At 41.9% G+C, this 17,325-nt stretch overlaps 1 protein-coding gene across 6 annotated transcripts in view; it reads left to right on the top strand.

Moving 5' to 3' along the window:
• Nucleotides 1-17,325, top strand: part of PPFIA1 (PPFI scaffold protein A1) — a 122,458-nt gene that overhangs the window by 90,794 nt on the left and 14,339 nt on the right. For 4 of the 6 annotated variants that reach the window (XM_014585324.2, XM_027769381.1, XM_027769380.1 and 1 more), the window contains 6 exons: nucleotides 5,326-5,407; nucleotides 5,494-5,694; nucleotides 8,270-8,332; nucleotides 8,845-8,871; nucleotides 14,689-14,864; nucleotides 15,408-15,505. In XM_014585324.2, coding sequence (XP_014440810.1) covers nucleotides 5,326-5,407; nucleotides 5,494-5,694; nucleotides 8,270-8,332; nucleotides 8,845-8,871; nucleotides 14,689-14,864; nucleotides 15,408-15,505 — 647 coding nt within the window. The remainder of the gene's footprint in view (nucleotides 1-5,325; nucleotides 5,408-5,493; nucleotides 5,695-8,269; nucleotides 8,333-8,844; nucleotides 8,872-14,688; nucleotides 14,865-15,407; nucleotides 15,506-17,325) is intronic. The other 2 variants (XM_006171236.3, XM_027769382.1) reach the window with 1 other exon arrangement.

Below are 17,325 nucleotides of genomic sequence, written 5' to 3'. Positions count from 1 at the left end.
ACAATTCTTTTTCTTCCATTTCTTCACCCTGTCACGATTTGGGGCATGCACACACATGCACCTGACGTGCTTTTCAAGGTGCCAGGGCTGGGATTCAAACTACACTATTTATCAGTCATGGGGGATCTGGCTCCCTTAGCCACCAAGCCATGCAGCCAGGCCAGTACAGCATTCTTGATTTAGGCATCAAAACACATTTCTCAGAAGAATTTTCTTTTTATTAACCTCTGATTTAACCTGCTAAATGTACAGAGGCAAATGCTTTCACTTACAGAGAATTTTTAAGAACCTGGTAAGATTGGATGAGATGATTTCATGATTTATGAAAGATACTAAAAGAGCTTGGTGAGCACATCTGGTAATGAATCCACTGGTGGAGGTCTAGTGTCATCGATCAGACCACACTCCTGCTCACCAGCTTTGACAATGTCTCCGTGGTACTGGTAGAATTCCTGGAGATTATGGAAACTCTTTAAGTAACCTTGTTTCCCTCTCCCCCTTCATGAAAGACAGACACACGCACACACACACACACACACACACATACACACACACACACAAACTTAGTATCTCTGGCAAGGTCTTGCTGTGTCACAATCTTCCTGCCCCTGGCCTTCCGTTGAGGTAGGATTACAGGCATGCCTAACCATGCCTGGTTGTTCAGGTTGACCCAAGAGTTGAGCCCAGGCCTCCCTCCCAGGTAGCTTCTAGCCTCACAAGTGTGGTGTCCCAAGTGTGGTGGTGCTTGCTGTTTTTAAAATGTTCTCTTTCGGAGCTAGCAGGTGGTGTGGTTTTGTTGTCAGGATGCTTCAAGGTGAACACAGGAAGCCCTCCTGACCTGATAGCAGTGAAGTCCCCTTTTTGGCCAGGCTACAGACACTCAAGGGCTTAGCACTTCACCATGCTGTTGGAGTTCAGGTCTTTTACTGGGATTGATTGGTCTGTCAAGGAATTATATGTGCTTCTACTTGTAGCTTACTCGAGTATTTAAATAAGATACCACAGCTGTCTTTAAGAAGAATTTGTCTTAAGGGAACAGAAAATCAGATTTAGATTAGCCCATTGATGATTCCTGCCCCGTGAGACCCTTCTTCCCCTCTCAGCACTCCGTGCAGTGCTGGCATCGTGCGAGCCTACCCACTGCCTCACGTTGAGATGATCACAGTTTCTGTGGTCACGGTCTCTTCTTCTTTTTTTTTTTTTGAGAGAGATTTTTGCTATAGGGCGCGTGCGCTCGCCAGACAGACAGAGACATAGAGACAGAAAGCGAGAAATCACCCCCCAGAGGGGATGGTCACACTGCAATCCATTCTCCTCTCGGGATCTTGGGCACACACGCACATGCGCCTGGCGTGAGTTTTAAGCCACCGGGTCCGGGACGTGAACCACAGTCGACTACGTGGGAGTCCACCACATTATCCATTATACTAACTTCTGGTTCCCTCTTTTTTTTTTTTTTTTTTTAAGAGAAATATTTTTGCTGCAGGGCACGTGTGCTTGTCAGAGAGACAGAAAGCCAGAAATCACCCCCTGGGGGGAAGGCCATGCCGCAATCCTTTCCCCTCCATTCTCCTCTTGGGATTTTGGGCACACATGCCTGGCGTGAGATTTAAGCCACCAGGTCCAGGACTCAAACTGGGGTCAAGTACGTGGGAGTCAAGCAATATAACCATTAGGCCATCTGCTGGTTCCCATAGTTTCTTTTAAAATTTATCAATAGCTTTGTGTATTTTAATTAGGAAATTTTATCTTTTACTTGAGATGCTGAAACATTCGTTGTGTTCTCTGGTATAATTATACCTAGGTAGTTGTATTTATGATCATCCCTTAGAAACTTAACATTGATTTAAGAAACACTTATTTCAGATTTGTTTTGTGAAACACTTTGTTTAGGAAGATGAACTTCAATTGTATATGAACTTTACTTTCCTAAGAAAAATCTACCACTATTTTAAGCTTATTGAAGAACCCATATATACCTTTAGAAATAAAAGGTTCTATTGTATGTTCTACAGAAATTATAGAAAAATAACCATTTCAAATGATCTAGGAATTTCAAAATGCCTTGAGGATATCCGTGAGTGCACACTGAATGTACCTGTTCTCCCTGTTCTGATACCATCTTCTCTCCTAGGCTTCTCACTTCTTAAAAGAGTCTGTTTTCAAAAGCCCTGTATGTAAGCACTTGAGAATTAGGATGAGGAGCACCAGGCTTTTAGTGTTATCTCCTTTTTTTTTTTTGAGAGAGAGATTTTTGCCGTAGGGTGTGTGCACTCACTGGAGAGACAGAGAGCGAGAAATCACCCCTCAAGGGGGATAGCCACACCACAATCCATTTTCCTCCATTCTCCCCTCGGAATCTTATCTTGGGCATGCGCACACATGCGCCCAGTGTGAGTTTAAGCCACTGGGTCTGGGATTCGAATCACGGTCGACTACATGGAAGTCCAGTGGCATAGCCATTGTGCCAACTGCTGGTCCCCTTTTAGTGTTATCTCTACATAACTATGTTAGACACCCATTCTTTCTGGAGAGGTTTTTGCTATAGGGTGCGTGCGCTCACCAGAAAGACAAAGACAGAGACTTAGAAAGCGAGAAATCACCCCCCAGGGGGGATGGCCACACGGCAATCCTTTCTCCTCCATTCTCTCCTCTTGGGATCTTGGGCATGCACGCACACACGCCTGGCATGAGTCCGAGCCACCAGGTCCGGGACTTGAACCACAGTCAGCTACATGGGAGTTCAGCGACACAGCCATTATACCAACTGCTGGTCCCAGACACACTTTTTTTTTAATCTTTTTTTTTTTTTTGGAGAGGCTTTTTGCTATATGGTGCATGGAATTGCCAGACAGAGAGAGACAGAAAGACAGAAAGCGAGAAATCACCCACCAGAGGGGGTGGCCATGCCGCAATCCCTTCTCCTCCTTTCTCCTCTTGGGATCTTGGGTACGCATGCACATGCACCCGGCGTGAGTTTAAGCCACCGGGTCCAGGACTCGAACCGCAGTCGACCACATGGGAGTCCAGCAACATAGCCATTACGCTAACTGCTGGTTCCCTAGACATTCATTTTTAAAGATGCTGATACGCTAAAATTGTGACTTGGGTGTTCAAAATGTTTCTTTTTTTTTTTTTTTTAATTATATCGATATTTTGGACAAATTGTTTCTTTTTTAGATTATTTAATTTAACTTTATCTATTCATTTTAATTTGAGCAGAGAGGGACAGAGGGAGAGCGAGAGTGAGAGAGAGAAAGTGAGAAAGCAAGCCATCAGGTCCAGGACACCAACCGCAGTCAGCCATGTGGTAGTTGTTTCTGATCGTATAAAGGAACGTGTGTCTAGGACTCACTCTTGCTTGTTCCTGTCAGTTTCTACATTAGATAGCTGCTCTGTGCTGAGAAAATTGTTGGAATTTCAGACTTTCTGACGAGGAAGCCACAAGTTGATGACCCAGTGACTTAATTTGTAAATACCTATTTAGCTAAGTAGCACTGTAGAATAGAAGTGACCATCCATTACTTTCTTGTTACATTAGATCGGGGTTAAAAAATCTGCTTATTTTTTGGGCACCAGAGGGTGGCATGGTGGTTAAGGTTCTGGGTTCCTTTATGGACCACTGCAGATCAAGTCTCAGGCCCAATGGCTTAAAGATCAAGCCAAGCACATGTGTGTGCTTGCCCAGAATTCCTGAGAGGAGAATGGAAGAGAAGGGGTTACAGCATGGCCATGCCTCCTTGTGGGGGAAGGGGGGCACAATTTCTCACTTTTCCTCATTGTATGTCTCTGTCTCTCCCTAGCGAGGGCACATGCCCAATTGCAGAAACCTAAAAGGAAAAAAAAAAGCTGCAATTTTCTTTTTTTCTTTTTTTGGAGAGGTTTTTGCTATAAGGCGCGTGTGCTCGCCAGACAGACAGAGACAGAGAGACAGAAAGCGAGAAATCACCCCCCAGGGGGGATGGCCACACCGCAGTCCCTTCTCCTCCGTTCTCCTTTCGGGATCTTGGGCATGCACGCACACGCGCCCGGCATGAGTTTAAGCCACCGGATCCGGGACTCGAACCACGGTCAGCTATGTGGGAGTCCAGCAACATAGCCATTACGCTAACTGCTGGTCCCTGCAGTTTTCTTTTTAGTGAAATGCTGAATATGTTTTTAAAATAATTATATAATATTTATTTATTTATTCATTCATTCATACATATATACATACATACATACATACATACATACATACTTGACCAGAGGGAGAGGGAAAGTGAGAAATCAAGCCATCAGGTCTGGGACTCGATCTGTGGTCAGATGTGGGAGTCCAGCACCTTGACCACCATGCCATCTACCAGCCCCAATACTAAGTATTTTTAGAGTCTCACAGAGATAGACTCCTTAGTTCAGATTTAGATGTGATCTTTTCGTCAATATTTTTCCTACACATTTAAAAAGTGGTGATTATGGGCCCAGCCAGCAGGTGGCATGGTGGTTAAGGTGTTGAACTCTCATGTGCCCAACTGCATTTTGAGTCCTGAACTGAAAGGCTTGAAACTCACACCAGGTATGTGTATGTGCCCAAAATCCCAAGAGGAGAATGAAGTAGAAAGGATTGTGGTGTGGCCATCTCCTTCACCCCCCAACCCCTGAGGTGATTTCTCACTCTCTCTCTCTGTCTTTCTCTGTCGCTCTGGCAAGCACACGTACCCTCTAGCAAAAATCTCTCTTAAAAGTATTAATAAGTGTTGACTATGGGGCCAGCAGGTGGCATGGTGGTTAAAGTGCTAGACTTTCACATGGCCTACCACATTTCAAGTCACAGACCTTGCAGCTTGAACATCACACTGGCTGTGTGTGCGTGCGTACTCAAAGTCCCAAGAGAGGAATGAAGGAGAAGGGATTGTAGCATGGTCATCCTCACTTGGAAGTGATTTCTCACCTTCCCACTCTCTGTCTCTCTCCAAGTGCATGACTCTTATGGCAAAAATCGGGGTGGGGGTGGGGGTGGGAAAAGGAGTGATTATGTACTACCTTGGATATAAGGACTCTAATGGTATTTTTTAAATTGATAATAGTTTTATAATTCTGTAAGGAGATGGCTATTCTATGAGAATTAGAGAAGTCAGTATTTCCTCATTCTGCTGTTGTGTAGAGTATATAAAATCAGAATTAAATGGATAGTGTGGGTAATATTAAAACTGTAGATAAGTAAGGACAGTCCTGCGAATAAATACTGCTGTGCTTTGAAACTATTCAAGAGAACACTCTTTTAGCTTGTTTTATATATGTACGTAACAGTGATTAATTTAATTTTGAATGTCTTCTTAATTGTAGGCATGAATTGCTTGAGGAAGCCCGGAGACAAGGCTTACCTTTTGCCCAGTGGGATGGGCCAACAGTTGTGGTTTGGCTGGAGGTATGTCCTTCTAACACCTAGTCAAATGCTTATGCAAATGTATTGACCACACCTAATGTTCTGGCCTTCCTGCTTCCTGTCCCCAGCTCTGGGTGGGGATGCCAGCCTGGTACGTAGCTGCTTGCCGAGCAAACGTGAAGAGTGGGGCCATCATGTCAGCCCTCTCTGACACAGAGATCCAGCGGGAGATTGGCATTAGCAACCCCCTGCACAGGCTGAAGCTGCGGCTGGCCATTCAGGAGATTATGTCGCTGACCAGCCCTTCCGCCCCGCCCACCTCACGGACGGTATGTGCAGAGAAATCCCTTTATCCTTTGGGAAGAGGGAAGCCTCTCTGAAAGTAGCATAGCCCCTGTTCATGTTGCTTTTCAATTCTTTATAAACACACCTTGTGTGGTTCTCATAAAGAACTTTTCATTTGTAGGAATTGGATGGTCAGCAGAAACTATTAAATGACTTTATAAGAGCTTGGGTAGAATGGCATCATAATATAAAATGTGAAGTTTTATTTTGGTCGAACAGTAATCATCACAAATTTGATTATGAATTTATCAGTCACATCGGTCTAAAGGGTTCTTGAAGAAAGGAATCACATTTACATATACACTTTATGCTTAACCTTAAAATTTAATTTCCTCTTTCATGGTTCAAACTGAATGAGAAGTTCTAGGCAGAGTGGCCTGTGCTGCTAAAACACTGTGCTCCACAGGTTGGGACCACATAGGCCTGGGTTCAATGACCATTGCAACCTAAAGTCTGGGGAAAATGGCGTGGGCCTGTAGTCCCTGCGTTTCCGGGAGGCTGAGACAGGGTGATGGCAAGCTCTAAGCTGTCTGGCCAAGCGACACCCTGTCTGAAAAAGAATCGAGCGTGGTAGCACATGCCTGTAGTCCCAGCCGAGAGGCTGAGACAAAGGATGATCCTGTCTTCAGAAATTTTTAAGACCTAAATAAGTGATTAGCATTTGCACTATACCTAAGGATCTTTACTAAACAAACTATAGTGTAAGTATTATTAAATTTTATCGAAATATAATACTAGTGAAATACTGCATATAACAGTGAAATTACTTTGTAAAATCCGAACCTCCAGTATGGTCAGCACCCACAATGGGAAACAGATGTGGCCAGCCCCTGGGTGCCCCCGGTGCTCCTCTGAGCCACTGTTCCTTCCCCGGCCCTGATGCCACAGACTGCTGTGTTCAGAACTTTAGATAAGTGGGATCTTACAGTCTTTACTGTCTTAGGTCTGGCTTTCACTCAACATTCTGTTCTTGAATTCATCCATATCATTTCACGTGTGAGAAGGAATCTAAGGAGTGAAATGTTTTTGTCTATTGCAGAGAACTGGCTCTATGAGTCACCTTAAAACATCCATGTCGATACAGAGGACATATCAGGAGGGGATGGTTGTCATCCAGTCATCAAAACTAGCCCCTAAAGAATTCTCTCTTCTCCATAATCCCAGTTTGGGGACTTTTTTTTAAAAACAGAAACTAAAGGAAAAAAAAGATAAAGATGATGAGATTCCTGGTTGCATCATAACCAGTGCTTTGCCATTTGGCTTGTGTGGTTTTTAGGTGCTTTCCATTTGAGGAGCTGGGAGCTCAGGATTTTAAGCAGTTTGTAATCTGCAAATGCTCACCAAGCATTGTCCGTGCTCTGCAGCTTTTCTCCATGTGAGAAGTCCTGGAAAGACCTTGAAAATGTTCTTTTAGTTGAAAAAGTTAAAAACTATTGTCATAAACAGTGATGGTTATTGAGAGTTAAAGGGCAGCCTGAGTCCTAATTTATGAAGTTCTGACTTTTTTACATGAATTGCATTCCCATCCTCTGCTGTTGGTCCAGCCTGGAGAGAAAACAAACACTTGTTAAAAGATTAAGCATCTTGTAGACATACTGCTCTGAGCAGCAGGTCAAGAATGTGATTCAGACCTTACAGTTAGTTTACCAAAAATGTTTTTAGGTTTTTTTTTTTTTTTTCATTTTTTTTTCCTTAGTGAAAAAACTGTGGTAATGAACAATAACCTCCTTGTTCTTACCTATTTCGCAGAGTTCTTTTCCTGGCAGAATGCTCTGTAAACAGTACCTGATCTGTCCCCAGGTGTTTCACATTTGAGTAGCCTTTCTAGAAATGGAGGTGCTACTTGGGTTTTGCAGGTGTAGTGATGAAGAACATACCTCACGGAAGGCACACTCTCCGCACTGTCAAGCGGAAGGATGAAATCTGCTCCCTCGAGGAGCTTGGAGTGCACCGGCAGGGCAGCCACCTGTCTCGTCTGGCCCCATGGGTCACACGACCCTGTTGTTTTCAGCATATTGACATTGCTCAGCCCTCCGTGACTCACTGAGCCCTGCTCCCTGCCTCTTCAGTTTTTCCTGGCTTTTGGTTGTCCAGGCAGAGTGGCCTCCCCACTTTGGAGCATTGCTGCAAATAGTCTCACAATAGCCCAAGTAGTTCTGTGCTGTGTTCTTAGTTGTTTGTCTTTGGGTAAGACAGTTTCAACCAATAATTACTTGAGAATTATTTTGGGGAATTTTCAGAAGTACAGAATGTGTTTTCTTCTCTTTATATTTCACCTGCCTTGAGGGTAAGCATGACATCCACAGCTCTGGAAGTCCTGTGCTGTTCTCCTGGTGGTACTGACAACATGGTGTTAATAGGGTGTGGCTGTTCATAAAAGGGGAGGAGCTTGAGCTGATGTTCTCTGATTTTCTGTATGGGCATCTGAAATGAAACAGGAGAAGAGAGCCTTTGCCTCCAAGGCTCCTTCTTGTGCCTGTGGCTTATGCGTGTGCCCCTCTCCTCTTTGTCACTGCTTCCCTTGCCCTGGATGTGGTTGGTGCACTGGGGTCACCTTAGACCACAGGAAATGTCTGGTTAACACACGAAGAGATGGAAACGCTCGCAGCCACGCCGCAAACGGTTAGTCACACACCACAGCCTGTGCTCCTCGCAGCGCGCCTTCCACCTGAGACCACTGGGGCTCTGTGCCCTTTTGTTGGACACAGAGATGTTATTTTGCATTTAATTGTTCTGAATAAATAAGTCTTATAGCTATTAGCTTAATGTACAATGTATAATTTATACTTAATTTTATTTTAGATTTTTTTCCCCAGGAACTTAAAGTTGGTAGACTCACTCCATTTAGAATAGATTTAATTCAGCTCCCCTTTGGGAGAGACTGCAGTTCAGCCCCCATGTGATTGTTTAACCCAATCTTCTCTTCTTATGGATGTGCTTGGCATGGGAAGTGTCTACTCCTTGCATGAGAAATTGGGATTGTTGATTCTGCATGAGTTTTGCATGATGCTTTGATATTTTGAACTTCCTCACTGTTAAGCTGCACCTTCCCTACAAAGTTAATTTGCTTGCATTTCTAAGCTCACCAATACTAATAGTTATGTTCTTTTGCATTCCTAACCACGTAACATCAGGAAGATGAGGAGGGAAGCTGGGCTCAGGTTGGAGTCTTTCTATAATATATTCTTCACTGTATGTACAGCAACAGAAAGCATTTGGAGTATGAAATTTTATAATTTACTTTTCTTGATGTTTTTAGCATCTAAATTTATTTAGATTATTGTTAATGATTTGGAAGCATTAGTCAGTCAAAGCATAGGATTAAAGAATACGTCTCATGGACAATTTTGAATATTCCTCATGGAGCCATGGTAGTTACTTTTAATTTACATAGGTTGCTTTGTTTAACATACAACCTTTTATATAAAGTCCTATGGCTTAGGTAACTCCTGAGATTCTATATTTAACTCCTTTGTGGGGTAACTGGTTATAAGATCTACTGCTGTAGAAACTGTATTTATATTTTTTAATTTGCCAGAAGGTGTATTCTTGAGACAGGAAGAAGGAGAAAGCTCCCCCACTTGAGCATTGTTACACTGCAATCCCTTCTCCTCTGTCTGCCCATCTGTCGGGATTTGGGGCATACAGGACAGAGGCTGGCATGTCTTTCAGAGCTTTTGGGGCCAGAATTCTAACTGGTTAGCCATGTGGGATTCAGCTCTCTTAGCCACCAGGCCATGGAGCCAACTTGGGAAATAATAATACATTTCTAAACACAAAAGTTAGCATGGTAACTTTTCCTTTGTCTTTGTGTCAGTATTTTACTCAGTACTTTCCTAATACTATATTGCTTTAAAGGTTTTCTTAACTAATGGACTTCTCAGAAATTAAGCCATACCTCTTCTTAATGTGTATTCCAATTTTTAGCTCCCCAGTTCTCCAACTCACAAAAAACTCTGTCCCAGTTGTTTTGAAGCGTTTATGTTCAAACATCTTGATTAAGTAACAGGTCCTTCCTGCAGTTACACTAGCGTGGCTGAATGCCATGCTGCACGTCTCAGTAACCAACTGCAGCTCCAAGGCATGGGAAGGCTAGCTTTTCCTGAGAGTCTCACTAAAGACATAATGTTTAGGGGCCTTAGAAGAATCATTGTGTATCTGAAAAAACTCAAAACTTTCAATCGGAATTTTCCTGGTTACAGGGTGATGACTGTAACAACTGTTTTATTGTACTCCTAACATATATCTGATTCCCTTTTTGCTTTCTTTTTTTAAACAAGAGTAGGTATAATATGATTCTGTTGGGTCCCTCCCCTCCAAACTGAAGCATTTTGTTCCTCTCCTCCAGATAAGAAAACTTCATTAATTACTTACCCTAGTTAGATATTGCTTTATAGAACCAATAATGCCCATCAGTAAATAAAACAGTACATTTCATAATTACTTAAATGTCAGTGTATTTTACACTAAGAAGCAGAACTTCGTCAGCACTTCAGTGTTAAATTATCTGTCAGAGATGTAAAGTATAAATCAAATAAGCTTCATACTTGCTCTTTGTAGTGGAAATACAAGCAAGAGTGGCTATGCTGAGGATGCTTGAGTTAGTTCATGTCACTTTTCCATCGTCCCCTCTTCCAGATGAACCTGCCATGTGCTGCTGAGGGCAGAAGTCTCGCAGTATACCTGCCCCATGCTGTGTTACCCAGCTGCTAGCTCTAAGGCCAAGGGGAAATCGGAGCTGCCCCTGGGTACTCGATGGGGGGGGACATCAAAACCATTTATACTGTCACTGAACATCTAGTAAGAGTGCTGGCTGCGTGCAGATGTGCTCTCTTGCCAGGAGCCCACCATTGGGCCGGACAGCCTCAGTCCCTGCCATCTGGAGCTCACATTTACAGATTGTGTATGTGAACACTTTAATAATGGACATAAATGCTGTGTAGTAGGTGTCTGCTCCCTGACCCTGAGGCCCTCTGCATGCTTTATTTTCAGAAGGCTAACTAGGAGAAGAGGGACTGAGCCTGATCCTTCCAGAAGTTTACATTAGCCATTTCAGAAGTATGAAAGAGTATATAGAGTAAAATAGTGAACAATAAGTAGGATTCTGCTTCCATGCAGTTTTCTATTAAGACCGTTTCTTTGCTTCTTGTGCCCATTTACGAATACATAATTTGGGGCCAGCCCAGTGACAGTGGCTAAGGCAGCTGGATCTCGTATGAATGTGTGGTTTGAGTTTGGACCCAGGAGTTTGAAAAACATGTAGAGTGTGTATGCATGCACAGAATCCTGAGAGGAGACTGGAGAAGGGATTGCAGCATGGCTGTCTCCCTGGGGGGGTGATTTCTCACTTTCTTCCTCTCCTTATAGCAAAACTTAAAAGAAAAACAAACATCATCTGGGACAACTGGTTGTATGGTAGTTTAGGCAGTTGGATCTCACAGGGCCAACTACACGGTTTGAGTCCTGAACCTGGCAGCCCATAAAACACACCAGGTTTGTGTGCCCAAAATCCTGAGAGGAGAACGGAGAAGGGATTGTGGGATGGCCATCTCTCCTGGGGGTTACGCACTTGCTCACTCTCTCTCTTGCTCTGTCTTGCACATGTGTGCCTTCTAGCAAAATTAAAGGAAAAAAATAAGAATGTATAATCAGCCAGCAAGAGAAAAATGCCACGTATTCACGGTATAAATAACAGGTTTATGGAAGTAAGTTTTGAAAACATAACACACAGTGAGGGAGGGATTAGCAGGTGGCATAATGGTTAAGACCCTAGACTCCTACATGGCTGACCACGGTTTGAGTCCCAGACCAAACTGGCTTGAAACATACCAGGCACATGAACGTGCCCAAAATCCCAAGAGTAGAATGGAGGAGAAGGGATTGTGACATGGCCATGCCCCCAGGGAGGTAACTTTCCACTTTCTCTGTGTCTCTAGCTAAGTGCACACAACCTATAGCAAAAATCTCTCTTTAAAAAAGAATAATAAAAATAAGAACACAGTGAATACTGTTAGCTCTCTTAATGATTACCCATATGTGTTTGGCATATTTCTTACTCATGGTTGGTTAGAGGAAGTGAAACAATTTTTTACATTAGAATTTGAACATTCTTATTAGAATTTGAGTCATTCCTTCCAGCTTGATTGAAACAAGTAATAAATTCGATTAGAAGTCATCCTTTCAAGCAGAACATGGTGGTAGTTGAAGTTACTATTTCTGAGGAAATTCTGTATCCTATCATGTAACTGTGGAATTCCTGTGAACCAACCTTTTCTTCAATTGGAGCAGGGCAAGTCCTTTCTCTGATACGTGTGTACATATTATGTTACTTCTTTTTCATTGCACAGTTTTTCACATATTCTGTTAGATTTATTCCAAAGGGTTTTATGAGTTTTGATTACATTTATAAATAATATTTTAAAGTTTTTGGTTTCCAATCTATTGGTAGTATCTGGAAATACAATTCATTTTCATATATTGACCTTGCTTCCCAAGAGTTCTAGAGATGTTGTCAAATTTTCTTTCTACATCTTTTGAGATGATACTAGGATTTTTCTTATTTTGTTTCTTTTCTTTTCTTTTCTTTTTTCTTTTCTTTTTTTTTTTTTTTTGAGAGGTTTTTGCTATAGGGTGCATGCGCTCGCCAGATAGACAGAGAGAGACATAGAGACAGAAAGCGAGAAATCACCCCCCAGGGGGAATGGTCACTCCGCAATCGCTTCTCCTCCATTCTCCTCTCGGGATCTTGGGCACGCACGCACACGCACCTGGCGTGAGTTCTAAGCCACCGGGTCCGGGACGCGAACCATGGTCGACCATGTGGGAGTCCAGCAACATAGCCATTACGCTAACTGCTGGTTCCCTTATTTTGTTTCTTGATAGTGAATCTCATTGATTTTAAAATTTTGAATCAATCTGTTCTTGGGATCATATAGTCCAGTTATGATAGAGTATATGTTGATTTGATTTGCTACCATTTGCTTCTGTGTCTATAAGGGATATTGATCTGTAGGGTTTTTTCCGTGTAATAGCTTTGGTTTTACTATCAGAATAATGTTGACCTCATAGAATGAGTTAGGACAGTTCTTCTTTTATGAAGTCTATTTTGTAGAGTTGTGGGTTTTTATTTATTTATTTTGATAAGTATTTGATAGAATTCACCAAAACTGCGTGGTAGATTTATGTGAGAGAGATACGTAATATAACTACAAGTTCAGGTTCTAAAAAGTACAGGGAATCTGTTACTTAGTGGCTCTTGTATTTCTTATCTTAAAAAATGTGTGTATTTCATGTAAGTTGCTTACAGTGCTCTCAGTATTCCCTTATTCCTCCAGTGTCTATTGAATCTATATTGTCATTCCTACTTTCATTCTTGATGCTGATCATTTGTGTCTTTTCTTTTTTCTTGATCAGTCTGACTAGGATTTGTTAATTTTGTTGATACTTATGAAGAAAACAGGTTTAGTTTTATTAGTTTACTTTCTGTTTTTTGTTTTCTGTTGAATTGATCTCTCTTTTTTCTGCTAGCTGTGGATTTTGTTTGTGCTTCTTTTCCTTCTTGAAATTTAGATCATTTTCTGCATTTATAGCACTTAATACTATAAATTTGCCTCAGTGTGCTGCTTTATCTGTATCCCACAATTTTTTACTATATATTGTTTTTGGTCTTGGTCAATTAAAACCTAGGGGCCAGAAAATGGTGTAGTGGTTGGGGTGCTGGACTCCCATGTGGTTGACTACGGTTTGAGTCCTGGACCTGGCAGTTTGAAACTCATGCCAGGCATGTGTGCGTGTGTGTGTGTTTGTGTGTGCTCAAAATCCTGAGAAGAGAATGGAGAAGGGATTGCAGTGTGGCCATCCTCCCAGAGGGTGATTTCTTTCTTTCTGTCTCTCTCTTCAGTGAGTACACGCACCAAATAGCAAAAATCTCTCCAAAATATATATTTCCCAATATCCCATGGGATGTCTTCTTTGATACATGGGTTATTTAAAAGTATTCTAATTTCCAAATATTTGAGGAGCTTCTAGTTATCTTTTTATTATTGATTTCTAATTTAATTCTGTTGAGATTAGAGAACATACTTCGTATGATTTCAGCCTTTAAATACATTAAGATTTGTCCATATACTATGTTTTGTATAGTATGTTCTGTAAGTTATTAATTAGGTCAAGTTGGTTGAGCTTTTATATTCTTAAGATTTTTTTTGTTTTTGGCTTGGGAATTTGTCTGCTTCTCACTCTGTCCTATAGTTACTGATTTGTTTATGACTTTTGTTTTTTAATTTGCTAGAGGGTGTATGCACTTACTAGAGAGAGATTAGGTCGGGAAGGATGCACCTCCCATGGTGGTGGCTATGCTCTCCGTTTTTCCTTTCATGATTTTGGGCACACATGTATGCACACACGCACATGGGCCTGGCATGTTTTTCAGGCCGCTGGGCCTAGGACTTGAACATCACAGTCGGCCACGTGGGATCCAGCCACCTCAACCAACCCCACTGACTGGTCTTGTTTATGTCTTCTTTAAAACTATTTTTTAATTCACTTTTACTGATTTCAAAGTAAACAGATATGTTACATTGAGAACCATAGCATTAAAAATAAGACTAAAACCAGCCAGAGATCATTTTCATTAGAGTTGAATTGGCCCTTCAAACTTGTTCATGAGTCGTTACCGTTCTTTGTTATATTATTATATTAAAAACTATTTCAGAAAGGAAACTTGTAGTCAGTCACAGATTTTCTTTTTAATTTGAGAGTTAGATTTATCACAAATGAGCCATAGACTTTTAATGATAGGATTCCTTTTGTATGGGACTTTACTACCAAATTTTAATTATTTTTAAATTATGGAGAGCATTTTGTCATTAGGTTATCCTTTGAGAATATGTAATAACTTAAAAATCTGATTTAAAGATTATTTAAAGTGCTCTTGTGACAAACTCCCATAACTAATCTTACTCGTTTATTCAAAGCAGACACTCGCATATGGGGACATGAACCACGAGTGGATTGGCAATGAGTGGCTCCCCAGCCTGGGCCTTCCTCAGTACCGCAGCTATTTCATGGAGTGCCTTGTAGATGCCAGGATGCTGGATCACTTGACAAAGAAGGATCTGCGAGGGCAACTGAAAATGGTTGACAGTTTTCACAGGTAAGTTAATGCACATAACTCTTTAGTTCTTTATTTTTTTAAGAATTATTTTCTTTAACTTCCTTTATTTACTTATTTATTTTAGTTTTTCCAGAGAGGGACAGGGTGGGGCAGGGAGTAAGAAAGCAAGCTGCCAGATTTGGTACTCGAACCATGGTTGGCCATGTAGGAGTCCAGCGCCCTTAACCACCATACCATCTGCTGACCCCATAACTCTTTAGTTCTTACTACAGGGCACATGTGTTTACTGGAGAGAGACAGAGAGAAGTGAGAAATCACCTCCCCAAGGAGGATGGCCATGGTGTACTCCCTTCTCCTTTATATTCCTTTCAGGATTCCAGGCATGTGCATACATGTGCCCAGTGTGATTTTCAAGCCACCAGTCCAGGACTCAAATCGTGGACCTGGTGGACTTGGCCATGTTGGATCCAGCTGCCTCAGCCACCACACCACCTGCTAGCCATGCATATAACTCTTTGATTAAGATATTTTACTGTTGCCATTTCTAAGTAATCTCTCATTCTCTCTCCTTTTTTTGAATAGGAACAGTTTCCAGTGTGGAATTATGTGCCTGCGGAGGTTAAATTATGACCGGAAAGAACTGGAAAGAAAAAGAGAAGAAAGTCAGAATGAAATAAAAGGCTAGTACATTTCGTTTCATTGATTTAGTGTATTTCTGCTTCCTATTGTATTAACAGCCTTGGAGAGTTCATATTTTTAAAAAAATTTTAAAAAGCAAAAATAAAAAGCAAAAGAAAGTAAGTTTTAAGTGAAAGAAACTCATCCGCACCATTATAGAGGGGGAAGGGATCAAAATAAGTGCTTTTGAGATTCAGCTGTGCAGCCAGAGATCATGAGAGAATAGTCTCTCCTGTCTGCATCGGTCTCCGGGTTAAACATCTACACCTAACACTGATGACTTGACTTTAGTTTTCCTCTGTTGTAACACATACTTTCATTTGCTCAAAAATTCTGTTTAAGAACAACAGAGCAAAGGTAAACAAGCCCACTTGGTTTACGTGTGGAAAATATGGCTGTTGGGGTTTATTCAGGCTTTGGGAGGACAAAGGAACATTCGGTTCTGCTCCCAGAGTGGAGGGAGAGGCACAGAGCTAGCATTTCAGCAGTCCTTGAAGATGGAGTAGGAACTTTTTTTGGTGGAGGTGGATGGTAAGGAATACAAAGGCTAGGGATGTGTAAGAAGACATGGGATAGGACCAGCAGATGGCGTAATGATTACATCGCTGGACTCTCCCACATAGTTGACTGCAGTTCGAGTCCTGGACCTGGCCCCTTAAAACCTCGCTGGGTGCATGCCCAAAATCTAGCGAGGAGAATGGAGGAGAAGGTATTGTGGTGGTGTGGCCATCACCCTTAGGGGGTGACTTCTTGCTTTCTGTCTCTCTGGTGAGTACACGTGCCCAATAGCAAAAATCTCTTAAAAAAAAAAACAAAAACGACGACACAGGACATTGATCTGGAAGACATGGGCTTTTCTTGGGCTGGAGCCACTCACCTACTGCCCCTCTGAATAACCAGAGCCAGTGATTTGCTGGTTTTTTTTTTTTTTGTTTTTTTTTTTAAGAGATTTTTGCTATTGGGCACGTGTACTCACCAGAGAGACAGAAAGCAAGAAATCACCCCCTTTGGGGGGATGGCTCTGCTGCAATCCTTTCACCTCTTGGGATTTTGGGTGTGCACACACATGCTGCGCCTGGCATGAGTTTTCTTAAGCCCCTGGGTCTGGGACTGGAACCGTGGTCGAGTCCAGTGATGTAACCATTATGCCATCTACTGGTCCTGCTAGTGATTTGCTCTTAAGGAAGACATGGACCATTAAACTCAAAGTTAAGGCCCCTAGAATGTTTAGAATATAAGAAAATCAGTAATAGCAATAATAATGATAAGAAGGAGACTTGAGGCCAGCAGGTGGCGTGGTGGTTAAGACACTGGACTCCCGTGTTGCAGACTGTGGTTCAAATCCCAGATCTAGCAGTTTGAAATCATGCCAGGCACATGTACGTGCATGCCCCAAATCCTGGGAGGACAATGGAGAAGAAGGGATTGTAGTGTGGTCATCTTCCTTGGGGGATGATCTCTCCCTTTCCCTGTCTCTGTTTCTCTCTGGCAAGTGCATGCACCCTATGGCAAAAGGTAGTTTGAAATATTAAGAAAAAGAAGCACCAGCCGACTTACAGAACAATGAGTAGATGCCAGGCAGTGTTCTTCTAAATGCTTTCGTAGGTCGATATACTAGATCCTTACCATAACTATAAGTTATATGCTATTTTCATTTCTAGTTTTTTAACTAAAAAGAAACTAAAGATTAAAAATATGGTTGGAAGATGGCTTATTTGTAGGGTAGTCTACTCATGATTGAGTTACTACAAGTCATGAGGAAAACCATAAGTTGGCATTTATACAATATATGTGAGGGACTTCGGAACCAGCAGATGGTGAA

This window comes from Tupaia chinensis, unplaced genomic scaffold (assembly GCF_000334495.1).
Source record: "Tupaia chinensis unplaced genomic scaffold, TupChi_1.0 Scaffold149501_1, whole genome shotgun sequence".
In the NCBI taxonomy this organism is placed as follows: domain Eukaryota; kingdom Metazoa; phylum Chordata; class Mammalia; order Scandentia; family Tupaiidae; genus Tupaia; species Tupaia belangeri.
The sequence above is the reverse complement of the archived record's forward strand: the minus strand, read 5'-3'. Positions and strand labels throughout refer to the sequence as shown.